The following is a 17,025-nucleotide window of genomic DNA, read 5'->3' as shown; positions in this document are numbered from 1 at the left end:
AATTTGAGTTGTGTGAACTCTTGTGTCCTCAAGTTGACTCAACTCAAGAAAAGCCATGTCATTAGTTACTAAATCATTTTAAGTTGAGCTGACCTTTCATTTTTCACAGTGTATGTGTAATTGATTGCATTACATGCGATGCTGAAAGTGATCTCCGTTTTCTGTCAGACACATGAAGGTCTATGGGGGGTCTGCACCCAGAAGTTGCAAACAGAGTTTTAAACGTCACTACGGCTGTCCGGCGCCTACCTCATCACTCTGACGCAGGAGCCTCCCAGCTTGTTCAAAGCTCCATATACTGAGGAGCACATTGCACATTGTTTCATTCAGATTGCTTCATCCTAGAGAGAGTTATTACAGAATATTTGGGGCCTCTTTCAAGTGAATCACGCTTTATAATATTATTGTGCCATTGTATTATTATAACCATGACATGCTATATAGAAGAATGAGGTTTAGTGATTAAGTCAGTGGCCTATTTGTCTTTTGTCAGTGACTTAGCCACTCAGGTACAGTGTGGCTGATTCAGGCTCCGCCCCAGGCCATCTCCAATTGGCTGACACAGGTTTCATCAGTGTATGTCATTTTGTTCTCATTGAGATCAATGGCAAGAGGCATTTAGGGTACGGTCCTTTGGAAACGCTCAATAGACAAAGAACCTATTTTCCATTTTCTCTTGTAGAATTCAAATTTAAGAACAAAAGTTTTTTCAAGCCTTTCTAGATTTTGCCTTGAAGTGGAATCCTACCCCTTCCAACACACCTGCACACACATTCTTCATCTCCCGCACAGATCGTAATGAAATATTACATAGATTTGGGAGCTCATACACCGTGCAAAAGTGTATCTAAGCAAGTAAAAACATTTTAAACATGTAAAATGTACACTGTATGGCCAGAAGTATGTGGACATCTCTCTCTTGGCAACAATATTGCTAACAGGTATGTAAAATCAATCACATAGCCATGCAATCTCCAAAGATGAACACTAGCAGTAGAATGGGTGGTACTGATGAGTTACATAACTTTAAACGTAGCGTTATTGTAGGATGCCACCTTTGTTACAAGTCAAATTTTGCCTGCTAAATCTGCCTCAGTCAACTGTAAGTGCTATTATTGTGAAATACAAGTGTTTAGGAGGAAGATCAGCTCAGCCATGCTTATCTTTTGTTGCATTACTCACTACAGCATCCCAAACTGTGTCTGGAAGCACAAGAATTGTATGTTGTGAGCTTCATGAAATGGGCTTCCATGGCCAATCAATTGCATACACGCCTAAGATTACTTTACACAATGCCTGATGTGATGTAAACCATGCCACTGTTGAACTGGAGCAGTGGAAAGGAGCTTTCTGGAGTCATGAATCACGTTTCACTGTCTGGCAGTCTGATGGATGAATCTGGCTTTGGTGCATGCCAGAAGAACGCTCCTGGAGTGCAAAGTATAAACGGGAAAGTTTGTTGGAGGCTTTTTGTTTGTCTGGGGCTGGTTTTTATAGTTTAGGCTCAGTCCCTTACTTTCAGTGAAGGCTGATGCTAATGCTACAGCATCCAAACATTTTAGATAATTGTGTGCTTCCGGCTTTATGGTAACAGTTTGGTGAAGGCCATATGTTGTTCTTGCGTGACTGAGCCCCTGTGTACAACAAGAGCTCCATAAAAACATTTTGACATTGAGAACCTTTGGAGTTTGGTATAGAGGAATTCTAGTGGCCTGCACAGAGTCCTGACCTCAACCCCACTGAACGCCTTTGGGATGAATCGAAACATCAATTGTGAAACAGGCCTTGTCTTATAGCATCAGTGTCTGACCTTACGAATAACTCCTTTGACTAAATAAGCTCAAAAAAACAAAAACAGTAACTGTGGCTTGGACACTTTTCTGCGATTTTTCATTTTCTTCTTTTGAGTTTGTTTTGAAGGAACTCCAGTGGCCTGCACAGAGTCCTGACCTCAACCCCACTAAACGCCTTTGGGATTAATTGGAACATCAATTGTGAACCAGGCCTTGTCTTATAGCATCAGTATCTGACCTTACGAATAATCCTTTGACTAAATAAGCTCAAAAAAACAAAAACAGTAACTGTGGCTTGGACACTTTTCGGCGATTTTTCATTTTCTTCTTTTGAGTTTGTTTTGAAGGAACTCCAGTGGCCTGCACAGAGCCATGACCTCAACCTCACTGAACAACTTTGGGATGAATTCAATCGGCAATTGTGAACCAGGCCACAGTTGTCATTAAGAAATGTCAATTAAGGGTTACTAATTGAATGTCATTAAGAAGGGTTACTGAGGCAAAGCAAAACCCCCATATGAGAGTCCTGCAGGAAACTTTACCTGGGACTTCAGCTCAAAGGTCGACATCTGAAGTATACAAAATAATATCAAGATAAAAAGTATTTTGGAAACAAGTGCTGTGGAATGAAGAATGTAGACAATCGGTGAGTGGGGCCTATAATATTTTGATTGAGGCCTAGAGCATCTATAATTGATTTAAAAGCAATTTTTAGTGGGTCCTGATCCTTTTCAAAATGAATATTGAAGTCGCCTGCAATAACGATCCTATCAGAGGAAAGAGTCACTGCTGCTAAAAAATCAGCAAATTCACTAATAAACTCTGAATATGGTCCAGGAGGACGATACACTGTTATCAGTAGAAACGAATGCTGAGTTTTGGAAGCAGGAGACGGACCTGCTACTTTAAGACTAAGAACTTCGAACGACTTAGTATCAAACCCTGATTTCTGAGTTACACCTAGAACTAAATCATATATTGTGGCTACCCCACCACCACGACCGGACCTGCGTGGGTAACTATAATAGCTAAAGCCTGGGGGAGTGGATTCATTTAGAGCAATGTATTCGTCAGGTTTAACCCAGGTTTCACAGAGACATAGTGCAGTAAGCTGATTATCAGTAATAATTTCATTTACAATAACTGATTTAGGTGCTAGCGATCTTATATTTAGAAGCCCTATTTTAATACGGACGTTGCTAGTACTCTGAGAGACGGATACGTTTGTTTTAATTCTAATTAGATTGTTAAAACAGATTTTCTGATTATTCCGATTTCGCGTTACACGGGGGACAGACACAGTCTCAATCTTAGAAGGTTCAATTACACTGTTCTGAGAAAGTGACACAGAAATATTATTTCCAGTAGTGTAATCAGAAAAGTGGTAGGGTAAATAATTAGAGCAGTATTTCTCACTAAATGGACTATTATTAAGCCCACTAACCTGCCCGGTATGACTGAATACAGGCAGTCAGTCCCGGCGTAGCACCGCCTCAATGTTTCCAGAGAGGACGGTGGATCCCAGGGGACTGGGATGAAGCCCGTCGCGGTGGAAGAGGGACGGTCGCTCCCGAAAGCTCTCCCAGTTGTCCACGAAGTCCACGCCGATGGTAGGGCACCACTCCCGCAGCCAGCAGTGGAGTGCGTAGAGGCGGCTGAACTTCAGGCTCCCGCGGCGGTAGGTGGGCAGGGGTCCGGAGACGATGATCCTGGCGTCGGTCCGCTGGCGAGCGGTGTCCAGAAGTCTCCGGTAGTGCTCCTTCAGGACCTCACTGCGCCGGGCGGACGTGTCGTTCGTCCCCACATGGACTACAACGGTGCCAGGATCCCCACGGTGCCAGAGCACCGCAGGAAGCCGCCGGGCGACGTCCAGGACACGAGCACCTGGAAAACATGCCACCGTTGCATTAGCTTTAGCCTTAGCTTTAGCCTTTGACACCTTTAAATAGCGAACAATAGAATCCCCAACAATGAGAACACTCCCCTTATCTATTTTCCTCGGGGCTGGGGGAGGAGGAGGAGGCGAGGGCGACGAGCTGAGGACCTCGAAACGGTTTACGGACGCAAAATCCGGCTGAGAAGGTAGGGGGGAGACCCGCTTGCCTCGGCCGCGCTGCCGCTCCCAACCCCTCCCCGGCGCGGGGGTGAAGTTGCAGACCGCCGCGGTCCGCCCAGCCGGTAGCCCCGGGGAAGAGACGGCGAATGAGGCGTCACGGGCTTCCTCCAGCCTCGACTTCGCCCGATGGAGCTCCGACTGCTTCACCAACAAGGCCTGGATCTGCCGGTCCAGCCGGGCGAGCTCCTCGGAGAGCGTCTGGAGAGCGCGGTCCTCCATGGTCGCCATTTTCCTCGGAGTAAACACAGAAGAGAAGCGGGTTAGAAACACGGAGTTACTAATAAACTGAAGGACTTTATAAGTTTCGAGGAAGTTTAAAACACAATTTAAGAGTTAACAGATTTTAAAACTCGAATTAACGTTTAAAATAAATCCAATAGCGCGAGCTAATACAAACAGTAGGTAGACTGTCCTGTGACCTGTGACCTGTGACCTGACCTGTCATCTGATGATAAGAACACCGTGCCAACTGTTAAGCATGGGGGTTTAGTCAGCTTTGGGGTTGTGTGGCATCCATTGGCATTTCCCAGGTAGAGAATATCCACTCAATGTCCACTTAATATCCACAAAACAAGCACATCAAATGGTCAAACATTAAATGAAATGTGTTGCATGATCTCCAAAGGAATGTCTATATTACCACTCTGTTATTACACAGCATCTACATAACAACTACACAGGAATTGTCCACATATTTTTAAGTGTAACTTTAACACTGCACCACAGGAAAGTTCCTGTGGAGTTGTTATATAGGTATAATGTTATTACACAGTAATTATGTAAAACAAATGTAATATTATGTAAAACACACTTCCTTTACCTGCTGGAAAACACTTCTGATCTGTAGTGTATCGAAAAGGCACACTTGTGTAATTACATGAGGCTAAACTGATATTGATACACATGTAATTACATAGGCTTTACTTCTGTAATCCATCTGTAACATTGGTTGAATTAGCAGTTGTTAGTGTTGTTGCAGATGTTATGCATGTGTAATTACACAGTTATTAGAGACACTTCAGTCGTAGGCTGGAGGTTAGGGACCTGGCCCTGTGACCGGAAGGTTGCCGGTTCGATCCCCAGGGCTGACAGTCCATGACCGAGGTATCCTTGAGCAAGACACCTAACCCCCAACTGCTCCCCGGGCGCCGTGGATAGGGCTGCCCACCGCTCCGGGCAAGTGTGCTCACTGCCCCCTAGTGTGTGTGTGTTCACTAGTGTGTATGTGGTGTTTCACATCATGGATGGGTTAAATGCAGAGGTGGAATTTCCCCGGTTGTGGGATCAAAAAAGTATCACTTATTATTACTTATTATTATTATTAGCTGCACTGGTTGTGTTTACTTCCTTTCACTACAAAAAATGAATTAGTCGTTTGCACAAAGGACTGTGTTTTCTTCATGTAAAATACTTTCCCTTATGAAAATAACTTTTTTTCTGTAGTATATTTTCTCTTTCACATCCTTTATTGTAATATCTATGAAACATTAGGTCCTTATATTGCTGCTGGGATCTCATAAACGCAGCGTGTGGTAGAATACATTCACTAATGGATTAAAGAGAATCTTTCAGAGTGTGGCTTTTACAATGCATATACAATTGTTGCTGATTGATATTTATGACAAAATCCATTCTTCTACATACAAACACCCACACAGACTAATAACCCACTGAGCTTATGTGGAAGGCTGAGAAGGCAGCTTGATGCCTATGGATTTTCTGGCAGAACCTTCACATTTAAACAAAGCTCACAGCCTTGCACCTATAAAGACGGATAGTGCTGAAATATTCTCCAATCTAAATGTAAATGCATGAGATATTTACCGTTTTGTTTCAGGACAATTACAGGACGCGCAATTTATTAGCTGTTTGCGCTGCCGTTGGTGTGTGGAGTCCCTGACGTATGACTGTATTGATGCAATAATGCATTTTTTAGTTTACTCACAGACAGGCAGATAGCAATCATACACACACACACACACACACACACACACACACACACACACACACACACACAGACATGTGCGTATGAACAAACCAGTTTAATCAGTTATTTCTGTTGCAGTGCATTAGAAAAGCAGAAACATGTGCAGTACATTTGGTCTAAAATGCAGAGGACAGCTCATGAGTTTTAAAGTTACAGTGAGTGTTTAAGGGTCAATAAGTGTGCTGTGCCCGTGTCCTTACGCAGGTAAAATCAATAGTATATATAAAGTATAAATAAATCGAGTAAAATGTGAAGGATGTTGTGAGGAGCTTAATGTTTGTGCATAAACATGTTCTAAGCCAGGCCCTGTATTTCTGTTATTTTATAGCCCTCCCACTCTTTCTCTATCTCTCTCATTTATTACTTGTTGTCAGTATACATTATACACACACGCACACACCTATACTTGTAATTATCTCTTAAGGGGGACACCAGTCAGGGACATGCTATTCGGGGACACCACTTTCCCGTGGTCCTACAGACATGAAAAAAATCATGCAAGTATAATTAAAATTAAGAAACACCAAGATCATCTCAGATTTTTGATTTAACCAAGTAAGTTTCCCAGTGTGTTCTGATTCTGCCAAATGGGGACTTGGGACTAAATTTGCATAACACAGAAATTCTGTGATTATTATAACTTCCTGAGGACGGTACTTGGGACCGAATTTGCATACACACATATCAGTTAAATAACATCAGGGGGACATTTAAAATCATTAAACTCCAAATGTAACTCAAAATATTTGTAGTTTCTTTAAGTGCATACACAAGACAGCCATCTTGGTTTAACAAATTATTCCTTTTTTTTCCAGTCAAATAAATGTATTTTGTATTCACATAACACAATCCTAGTCTACAGCACTGTGATTTAGTCTAGAGCGCTTTAGACAGTTTTTAGCTTCAATGGACAAAGAACTACTACATGCCCATATACCATTTTCACTGCCCTACAAAACTTGAACTTATTTTTGTCCTTTTAAATTTAGAACACATGAAAGCAACAATGCGATTGTGAACAGTGTGCCAAAACCTTTTTATTTTTTATTTGGAAAAGTCAGCTCTTACACGTATACACCAATCAGATATAACATTCTGACCACCTCCTTGTTTCTATGCTCATTGTCCATTTTATCAGCTCCACTTACTGTATAGCTGCACTTTGTAGTTCTACAGTTACAGACTGTAGTCCATCTGTTTCTCTGCTACTTTGTTAGCCCCCTAAACACTGTGTCTACTCACTGTCCACTCTATTAGACACTCCTACCTTGTCGGTCCACCTTGTAGATGTAAAGTCAGAGACGACAGCTCATCTGCTGCTGCACAGTTTGTGTTGGTCATCCTCTAGTCCTTCATCAGTGGTCACAGGACGCTGCCCACAGGATGCTGCCCACAGGGTGCTGCCCACAGGACGCTGTTGGCTGGATATTTTTGGTTGGTGGACTATTCTCAGTCCAGCAGTGATACTGAGGTGTTTAAAAACTCCAGCAGCGCTTCTGTGTCTGATCCACTCAGACCAGCACAACACACACTAACACAACACCACCACGTCAGTGTTACTGCAGTGCTGAGAATGACCCACCACCCAAATAGTACCTGCTCTGTGAGGGTCCATGGGGGTCCTGACCACTGAAGAACAGGGTAACAGAATATCAGAGAAACAGATGGACTACAGTCTGTAACTGTAGAACTACAGAGTGCAGCTATACAGTAAGTGGAGCTGATAAAGTGGACAGTGTGTAGAAACGAGCAGGTGGTCAGAATGTTATGCCTTATCAGTGTATTTACATGTTTTTCAAATGAAATAAACAAAAAAAAAATACAAATTGTGGCTCAAATCTCTCTTGTAAGCCACAACGCAATTGTGAACATAGAATTTGACACTCTGCCAATCTCTGTTTTTAAGCGCTGAAGGCTCAGCTCTTTTGCACTGTTCGCAAGGTAGCTTCCCTGGGACACGGCATGAACTGATAAAGTTTTTCAGGTGTGTTTCCACGGCCTGGATCTCAATCACTTCCCAAGCTTTTCTTCTTTTCTGTGCATGTGTTTTACCTAAGTATGAGAAATAAATATTATTATAAAGGAAAACACAGAACAGTGATTAAGTAAATAGTGAATTTGTTGAACTGTTTCAATCATGTTGTTGAACTCTCACAAGAAATTATTAAAATTATTTTGTGTGGACATTACATTGGTATTTAAAACTTCAGATGCAAGCATAAGAACCGCTGATAATCATCACTCACAAAAGTTAATAAGACAAACAACAGCAAAAGAACAAAGTATACTAGGAGTGTTAAAAATCAATTTTCTGACAATTTGTGGCTTTAAAATGATCTGCCAGTTTAGTACCCGGTATTAACACTGTCTGGCCATTTTATCAGTAATCATACTATACAGATGCATTACATATGTGTACCATTACTAACTGTAGCTCACACGTTGCTTGAAAAGTCAAGCTGTGGTGTTAGAGATCATCACACAATTACAGGAAGAAACGATCAGAGTCATTTCAACAAACTCAAACACACACAGAAACGTTCATGTGGGATGAGGTCAAATGGTGAGAGAGATTAATAGATCTATGGATTAGATGTAAATGAAATGAAATGCTGATTATTTTGTCCTGTAATTGTTTGATGGTCTCTAACACTGCAGCTTGATGCAGGAGCAGAAACACCGTGGGCCATTTGCTGTGAAGGAGAACTACACTTTCCTCAACACTTACACTTTTCCTTAACTACCCAAATCACAATCAGACCTAATGAGCATTTCTGTTCATTATCTCATCACTCTAACATATAAAAACCAGTCAGACAGTCTCAGGGACATATTAGCAGCTTGTGTCTATTACATTACTTTGTGCACAAATCAAAAAACCAAATAACGCATGTTGAGTTAAAAAGAAAACATGACCACGATTAAAAGAAATGAGGGAACAATTTAAGAAATCGTAACCACAAATAAAAGAAAAACGTGTGTACGAACTGCAAAATGTTCTCTCAAGTTTATTTTTTTTCCTCCGTCCCCTCCAGGGCTCCATAATATATGGAAACTATGCTGCAAGAACAGCCAGTTTTGAATTCAGGTTCTGCATCACAGGAACCAACCTATTCAGCTTACTGCCTATTTACACTGAGGTTCTAAAAAGTCTTTCACTTCTGAATGAGGTGCAAAGCACAATCTAATCTGAACAGAGATAACTGATCATATTTCAATCTTAGAGACATAGAAACAAAAACCTGTTTAATTTTGTTTAAAAGAAAGAGGCTGGGTTGGGAAATGGTCATGTAGAAATGATTTTGACCACTCAAGTAATAAGTAGACCTCAAGAAAAAAAAAAAAAACAATTAAATGTGTCATATAGTCCGTTTAAGCAATGACCAGTGGCAAAAAATAATATAAAATCTGTTTACTGTGGTCACTAAAACATGAGGTTTAGGCGATTTAACTTCATATCTTTATTTTGTGTTGAATGACAATTTTATTTACACTAGATTACACTATTCCTTTAATTAATTCAGTGCAAAAATGTAAAAGACAGATAATTTAGAAGATGTTCCTGTTTTTCTGATGACATGTAATCAGGTAGGAAATACAGTGAAATAAGGTGTTCTGCCTGGCTCTGCCATTGTTGCTGCTTAGTGAGTTTTGTTTCCACAGCTACAGTTTTAAGAGAGAATTTTTTTCAGCATAGCTTTCATACCAACCGTTTCATTTTACTTGTCATACCAGTGACCCTGACCTATGCCAATGCAACAGGCACAGCAGTGTTGCTGTGTACACCTATCGGCCACTTTATCAGATATCTGTACTTGATAATGATAAGGTATGTGGTCCTAACAGGCTCAGAACTGCTGCAGACTCCATCATTCTCTATCACTTCAGGACTTTTATTTAGATCCATAACTTCAAGGTTGCTTCTCTCTGTAACACCCATGACACCTGAAGATGTGCTATGAGGGACAAGATTAGAGGGGGTAGCTTCATCCACAGAAGACAGACACCTCCATTTCACTGGTTTACGGGAGGTACTACTCTCTGAACTACTTTTGTTCCCTTCATCTCTAGAGTCAAGGACGTACTCCTCTCCACTGTCTAAAGTAGAATCAAATAGCTCATCTGAATCTTCAGGAACAAACCCTCTCATCTAAAAATCAATATTACAAGGGTAATTTTTGAAATGCATCAGAACATCAGAAATTAAAAGGCAAATTCATAAACCAAGCCTATATGACAAGTATTTGTCTCCTGCATGATTTTCTGAATATTTACTTTTTTCATGGATTGCTGAAAGACACATGACTACTGAATTGGGATTCCAATATAATATACACCATATTGCCAAAATTATTCAGTCACCCATCCAAATCATTGAATTCAGGTATTCCAATCACTTCCATGGCCACAGGTGTATAAAGCCGAGCCCCTAGTCCTGCAGACTGCTTCTACAGACATTAGTGAAAGAATGGGTCGCTCTCAGGAGCTCAGTGAATTCCAGCGTGGTGCCGTGATCGGACGCCACCTGTGCAGCAAGTCCAGTCATGAAATTTCCTCACTACTAAATATTCCACAGTCAACTGTCAGTGGGATTATAACAAAGTGGAAGCGACTGGGAACGACAGCAACTCAGCTACAAAGTGGTCAGCCACGTAAAACGACAGAGCGGGGTCAGCGGATGCTGAGGGGCATAGTGCGCAGAGGTCACCGACTTTCTTCAGAGTCAATCACTACAGACCTCCAAACTTCATGTGGCCTTCAGATCAGCTCAAGAACAGCGTATAGAGCTTCATGGAATGGGTTTCCATGGCCGAGCAGCTGCATCCAAGCCTTACATCACCAAGTGCAATGCAAAGCGTCAAAGGCAGTGGTGCAAAGCGTCAAAGGCAGTGGTGGTGTGGGGTTGTTTTCAGGAGTTGGGCTCAGCCCCTTAGTTCCAGTGAAAGGAACTCTTAATGCTTTTAGCAGACCAAAAGATTTTGGACAGTTTCATGCTCCCAACCTCGTGGGAATAGTTTGGAGATGGCCCCAAACTATTATGCATATACAAAGAAATATTTTACAAGAATAAAATTACACAATTCTGAAAAGAGCTGTGAATTTGTTTCTAGTTTTGTGCCATACTACCTGACGTACAAATTATGGAAGATCTAGGATGTCTAGTAAAACAGTCACTACATTCTGCAGAATGAACATCATACCCATGTTCAGTCTCAGTGATTCTAGTGTCAAAGTATGGGCATGACTTGGCTCACTGCAAGAGGCATTGGCAAAAAGGAATTCAGTGGTGTATTTGAGAATTTCACAGGAGGATATCAGCCCAATCAGTTTAGAAGTAAACCTGGTGTTCAATTTGATCAAAGAGCAACAGAACAGGTGAAAATACAAAATCAAGCATACTTACGTCTAAAGAAAATGAAAATTAGATATGGAATGCCCCTTAGTCAATACCCAGACATAAATTCCACTGAGATATCATATTAAGTCAACTAAAGATCAAAACTTTTACCCCTTTCTGTAAAGAGCATTTACTTTACCTTATTTGCACAGATTGATGGAGATATGAGGTGTGCGAAATATTTCATGAAGCTCTATTTTAACTGCTGAAATGTTAAAAACTTCTCCTTTCACGATTCCAGATTGTGATAAACATCCTATATTATGTCACAGTTTGCCATAGAAATTAGAAGATATAACAAAAATAAATTTTTAATAATAATAATAAATTGCTGACTACATCTGAATATTGTGAATTTTTTCCCCTCATCTTGCTTGGTGTGTAATAACCTTAACATGTGCTCATAGCACGACATTGCAGTGGCAGTGAGAGTTTGTTAAATAATGGCTGTTGTGTGTCTATGGCCTGCAGCTTTTTTAATGTTTTGAAGTTCACAATAGCGTTACTGTGTGTCTTTAACATTGCAATATACTGCATATACATTATACTGGCACATGCCCATAAATTAATTGAAATTTTAAGCTATGAATTAATATTCTAATGAAACTTATCTGCATTGGAATGAATATGAAATACTTACTAGAATACTTCTAGTCCTTCTTAATTTAGGTACACGCGCATGCTCGTCATCAGTATTTCCAGACGAAGAACTCTTCAATAAAAGAAGAAAAACATACAACATTGTTGAGGGAGTTGCAGAGTTAAATCAATGTAAAAAAGAAGCATGCTCATAACATAGTTAAATTGTCGGTAGATTTAATACTGTATGGAATGATTTAACTTCAGCCTGTTACATTTGTGCAACTAAGACTGGGAAGGTGCATTGATATGAGAGCCTATATTACGTTCTAACATTTCTTCTCAGAATTGTATGAAAGTTCATTCATTCTGAATTGTTAGTGTGCTATACTGTAATTAGAAACTTCTTGTCATTCAAAAGTTCAGCTGAGCCCATGTCCTGATTACAACTTCAGAAAGCTTTTAAAAACTAATGACTTTTAAAGAAATGTACCTGCCCAGAACTGCTGTTGTTGCTGTGATCCTTCAGAGGCTCTGACTGACGAGACATAGGGGTGACCCATGCAATCTTCTCAGGATTGGAATTTCTCATCTGTAAAGTTCAAATGTACATGACTACGAGAGACTTGAACATGAATAGGTAGAACAGGTAGCAAGAAGGAGTCTTGACTATGACAGTGGCTAATGATTCTCTTTGACAAAACAGCAAAACTGTGTCCTACTCTGTCATCTGTAATATTATATATTTTAGAATTAAAATGTGAGATAATGATAAAACATACTTTGCAAAGCCCAAGGTATGCTTAAAATCCTACACAATTTCAGTATTGAGTATATAACTTAGGCTGACAATTATACACACACAAGTTAGTCAAGTATGAAAATGACCTTAAAGTAAGCAAAATCTGTACTGTGCCCTAAGAAGCACTTGTAGAAAATTCAGAGTTGGTGATTTTCATGCCTAACAAACACTTGTGAATAACCACAAGAGACTTACCTTATCACTTGCTGAGGAACATGCAGACAGAGCAGGTCTGGACTGCAATGGCAGACAGTCCTCTTGAGCACTGCTCTCTGAAATTGTGTCCTTCTTAGACCTCTGCAAATATATGGTACAATTTTACAAAATCATGAATTAGTACACAACTGAAGAGATGCTATGCAATTGAACAAAAACCCCTTTAAGAATATTATCCTTTAGACAAGAATGAGAACAATCAAAAGGCTTCAACTCCATACTTTAAACAGATTTTCAGAAAGTAGGTGGTTAAATCTTGGCCCGTCATGATCACTTTTGTCATACAAATAATAGTGATTAATGATTTAATTGTTCACTGTATGCAAGCCAAAAGTAGCTGAATTAGCTGATTAACCTGTGTTTGCTTAGTAGCTAAATAATAAACTACACTGTTGTGTGCATATACATACTCACAAGTGTCTACAGATTAATAAGTTATGAAAAGAATTATGAGTAGAGTTTTTCCCACAAAGAACTAAATCATCAAAACGAATTTTGCCATCATACATGCTAAAAACTTTAGAACTAGCTGCACTGTTAACCAAAACAAACATTACTCACTCTAAGTCATAACTGTTTTCATAAGCCTCATAATGTCATCAAGTATATTTATTTCCTCACCACAATGCACCCAGTTCAAATTCTGCTTTTTGTAACAATGACTGTGAAATCTAATGACTTACATAATTGTGATCATGTCAAATAAATTTAGCGTTTATGTAATAACTGTGACAAGCTTACATTAATGAGGTACATCAATAGTTCCATTCAACAACAGTGAATACAAAAATTAAAAAAAAAATGAATTCAAGGTCAAAAATACTTTGAGGACACCTAACACACTTTATGACCGTCTAATTATCACAGCTCAAGATATACTTTTCCCCTTTGATTTTCTAATTCTACATATACTGTAAAGATGCTAAATTCAATTTCAACCTTGTTGGCAATTTTCAGATCTAAGAAACACTTGGGAATGACCACAAGAGACTTACTTGATCACTTGCTAAGGAACAAGCAAACAGAACAGGTCCTGATTGCAACAGCTGATAGTTCTCTTGAGCACTGTTTTCTGATATTGTGTTCTTTCCAGTCCTCTGTAAATATATGGTACAAATAGACAGCAAGTGTGACCAAAGTACAAGAAATGCTACGTAATTTAAAGATAAGTTCTCTGTTTATGTATAAAAATATTGACACTTTAGAATCACAATGAGACAAATCAGAAATCTTCAGCTCCAGACATTGACCTGGATTATCTGCTGGATTTTCATCTTTGGTTGGAATAAAATTGGTCCTTAATTACATAAAAAATGTATTTACAAACAGTAAACAAGATTAAGAAACTGAATTCTAAAACTTACAGACTGAGGTAAAAGATTTCAACATTAAAATCGGACATTTAGACAGGCTTTATAATGCTTACATCTGTCACTCAAAGTGCTTATGCACATTAAGGCCTAAACATTCTTTGTGAGGACGCTTAACACATTTTGTGACCAGGACACAATTCAAAGACAGACTTCCTATATACATAACACTTCTATTACATTGGACCAAACATAAAGCAGAAGACATGTTACAACTTTGCAAAACTCAAACATGCACTGAGATATGCAAATGTAGTGTTTCCTCACTGCTTACACACATTAAGGCCTAAACATTCTTTGTGAGGACGCTTAACACATTTTGTGACCATGTGACTTGTGGGGACACTATCCTGGCTGAGAGTATTTTCCCAACATCTCTCTCATTTACACATATTTAACCAAAGCCTGCATCGTGGGGACTCCGTGAAGTCATCACATACAACAAACATAACTGACAAAATATGATGTTCTGGAACTTCCAAACTTGCTCACGATATACTTTTGCCCTTTCATTTTCTAATTCTATATATCATAAAGCTACACGTATCAAAGTTGGCTATTTTCATATCTAAGGAATACCTGTCAATGACCAAAAGAGGCTTACCTGATCACTTGCTGAGGAACAAGTAGATAGAACAGGTTCTGACGGGGATGGTGGCTGATTCTCTTTGATGTTACTCTTGGAAACTGTGTCCTCCCTGATTTGTTCAAATATGGTACATTGAGAAATTAACCAAGAAATTCAAAGACAGACTTCATATACACATAACACTTCTATTACATTGGACCAAACATAAAGCAGAAGACATGTTACAACTTTGCAAAACTCAAACATGCACTGAGATATGCAAATGTAGTGTTTCCTCACTGCTTACACACATTAAGGCCTAAACATTCTTTGTGAGGACGCTTAACACATTTTGTGACCATGTGACTTGTGGGGACACTAGGCTAGCTAACAGTATTTTCCCAACATCTCTCTCATTTACACATATTTAACCAAAGCCTGCATTGTGGGGACTCCGTAAAGTCATCACATACATTAAACATAACTGACAAAATATGACGTTCTGGAACTTCCAAACTTGCTCACGACATACTTTTGCCCTTTCATTTTCTAATTCTATATATCGTAAAGCAACATGTATCAAAGTTGGCTGTTTTCACATCTAAGGAACACCTGTCAATGACCAAAAGAGGCTTACCTGATCACTTGCTGAGGAACAAGTAGATAGAACAGGTTCTGACGGGGATGGTGGCTGACTCTCTTTGATGTTACTCTTGGAAACTGTGTCCTCCCTGACCTGTTCAAATATGGTACATTGAGAAATTAACCAAGAAATTCAAAGACAGACTTCATATACACATAACACTTCTATTACATTGGACCAAACATAAAGCAGAAGACATGTTACAACTTTGTAAAACTCAAAACATGCACTGAGATATGCAAATGTAATGTTTCCTCACTGCTTACACACATTAAGGCCTAAACATTCTTTGTGAGGACGCTTAACACATTTTGTGACCATGTGACTTGTGGGGACACTATCCTAGCTGAGAGTATTTTCCCAACATCTCTCTCATTTACACATATTTAACCAAAGCCTGCATTGTGGGGACTCCGTGAAGTCATCACATACATTAAACATAACTGACAAAATATGATGTTCTGGAACTTCCAAACTTGCTCACGATATACTTTTGCCCTTTCATTTTCTAATTCTATATATCGTAAAGCTACACGTATCAAAGTTGGCTGTTTTCATATCTAAGGAACACCTGTCAATGACCAAAAGTCACCTGATCACTTGCTGAGGAACAAGTAGATAGAACAGGTTCTAACGGGGATGGTGGCTGACTCTCTTTGGTGTTACTCTTGGAAACTGTGTGCCATTATTGTTTTCCACATCAAATAGATGCTCTCTCTCGTCCACTAAGCGAGGAACAGGAAGCTAATATTCTCATTTACCTCCAATATATCATATCTTTCCCACTTTAGCTAGAACGTGATATTACTCAGGAGACAAACTTGTTGATTGTCTTATTTACCACAGGACTGATCTCAATGCAACCACATGACATCACAGTGTGACAATGAGGGCCTAGTCATACAGGAACTTTGCCTATTTGCCATATTCTTTTATAATAAACATTTCTTTCTTGTTTATATATAATAATTTAATAGCACTGTAATATGCATAATAGTATTTTAATAGTATTGGATATGTACACTGTTGCAAGTATTAACAGCCTGGGTTCCCTTAAATTTTCCTACTCGTTACTTCTCTGTGAGAAAGCAAACAGTAGGTTTAAAGATTGAGATTTAAGTTTTATTACAGCCAATCAAAAGTACTGCAACATGCAGAATTTAACTGCTCTTGTTCTTTCAGCTCTAGAAAACTGGAGACTCTGATGTACAGAAACTACGTTTTTAAGAAAAACAGCTGATTTCAGCCCTGCAGTGCAGGAAAGGCACTAGATTCACACAATTACTAGCTGATTAAAACATGTAAGGGCTCCCCAGTAAAACATCTCAGCATGTTGTTCTGTTTGTCTGATCTGCTGCAGAAAGTGCTCAGAACTACAGGACTGCAGGACCACCTCTCAACCAACACCAGCACCATGCCCTCCCCTCCCCCCACTGCTGACCTGCTCTGCTCTCCCTGCGCTCTCTCCCCTCCCCCCACCCCCTCCCCCCACCGCTGCTCTGCTCGCTCTCTCGCGCTCTGCCCCTCCCCCCTCCTCCCCACTCTGGGCGAAA

At 39.8% G+C, this 17,025-nt stretch overlaps 1 protein-coding gene across 1 annotated transcript in view; it reads right to left on the bottom strand.

The window, feature by feature from the left end:
• Nucleotides 1-3,120: 3,120 nt before the first annotated feature.
• Nucleotides 3,121-17,025, bottom strand: part of LOC119262339 — a 63,070-nt gene continuing 49,165 nt past the window's right edge. Inside the window, exons 3-4 of the mRNA XM_037533786.1 lie at nt 3,876-4,047; nt 3,121-3,834 (exon numbers count right to left, since the gene is read on the bottom strand). Coding sequence (XP_037389683.1) covers nt 3,265-3,834; nt 3,876-4,047 — 742 coding nt within the window. The 3' untranslated portion in view covers nt 3,121-3,264. The remainder of the gene's footprint in view (nt 3,835-3,875; nt 4,048-17,025) is intronic.

This window comes from Pygocentrus nattereri, chromosome 24, assembly GCF_015220715.1.
Source record: "Pygocentrus nattereri isolate fPygNat1 chromosome 24, fPygNat1.pri, whole genome shotgun sequence".
NCBI lineage: Eukaryota > Metazoa > Chordata > Actinopteri > Characiformes > Serrasalmidae > Pygocentrus > Pygocentrus nattereri.
The sequence above is the reverse complement of the archived record's forward strand: the minus strand, read 5'-3'. Positions and strand labels throughout refer to the sequence as shown.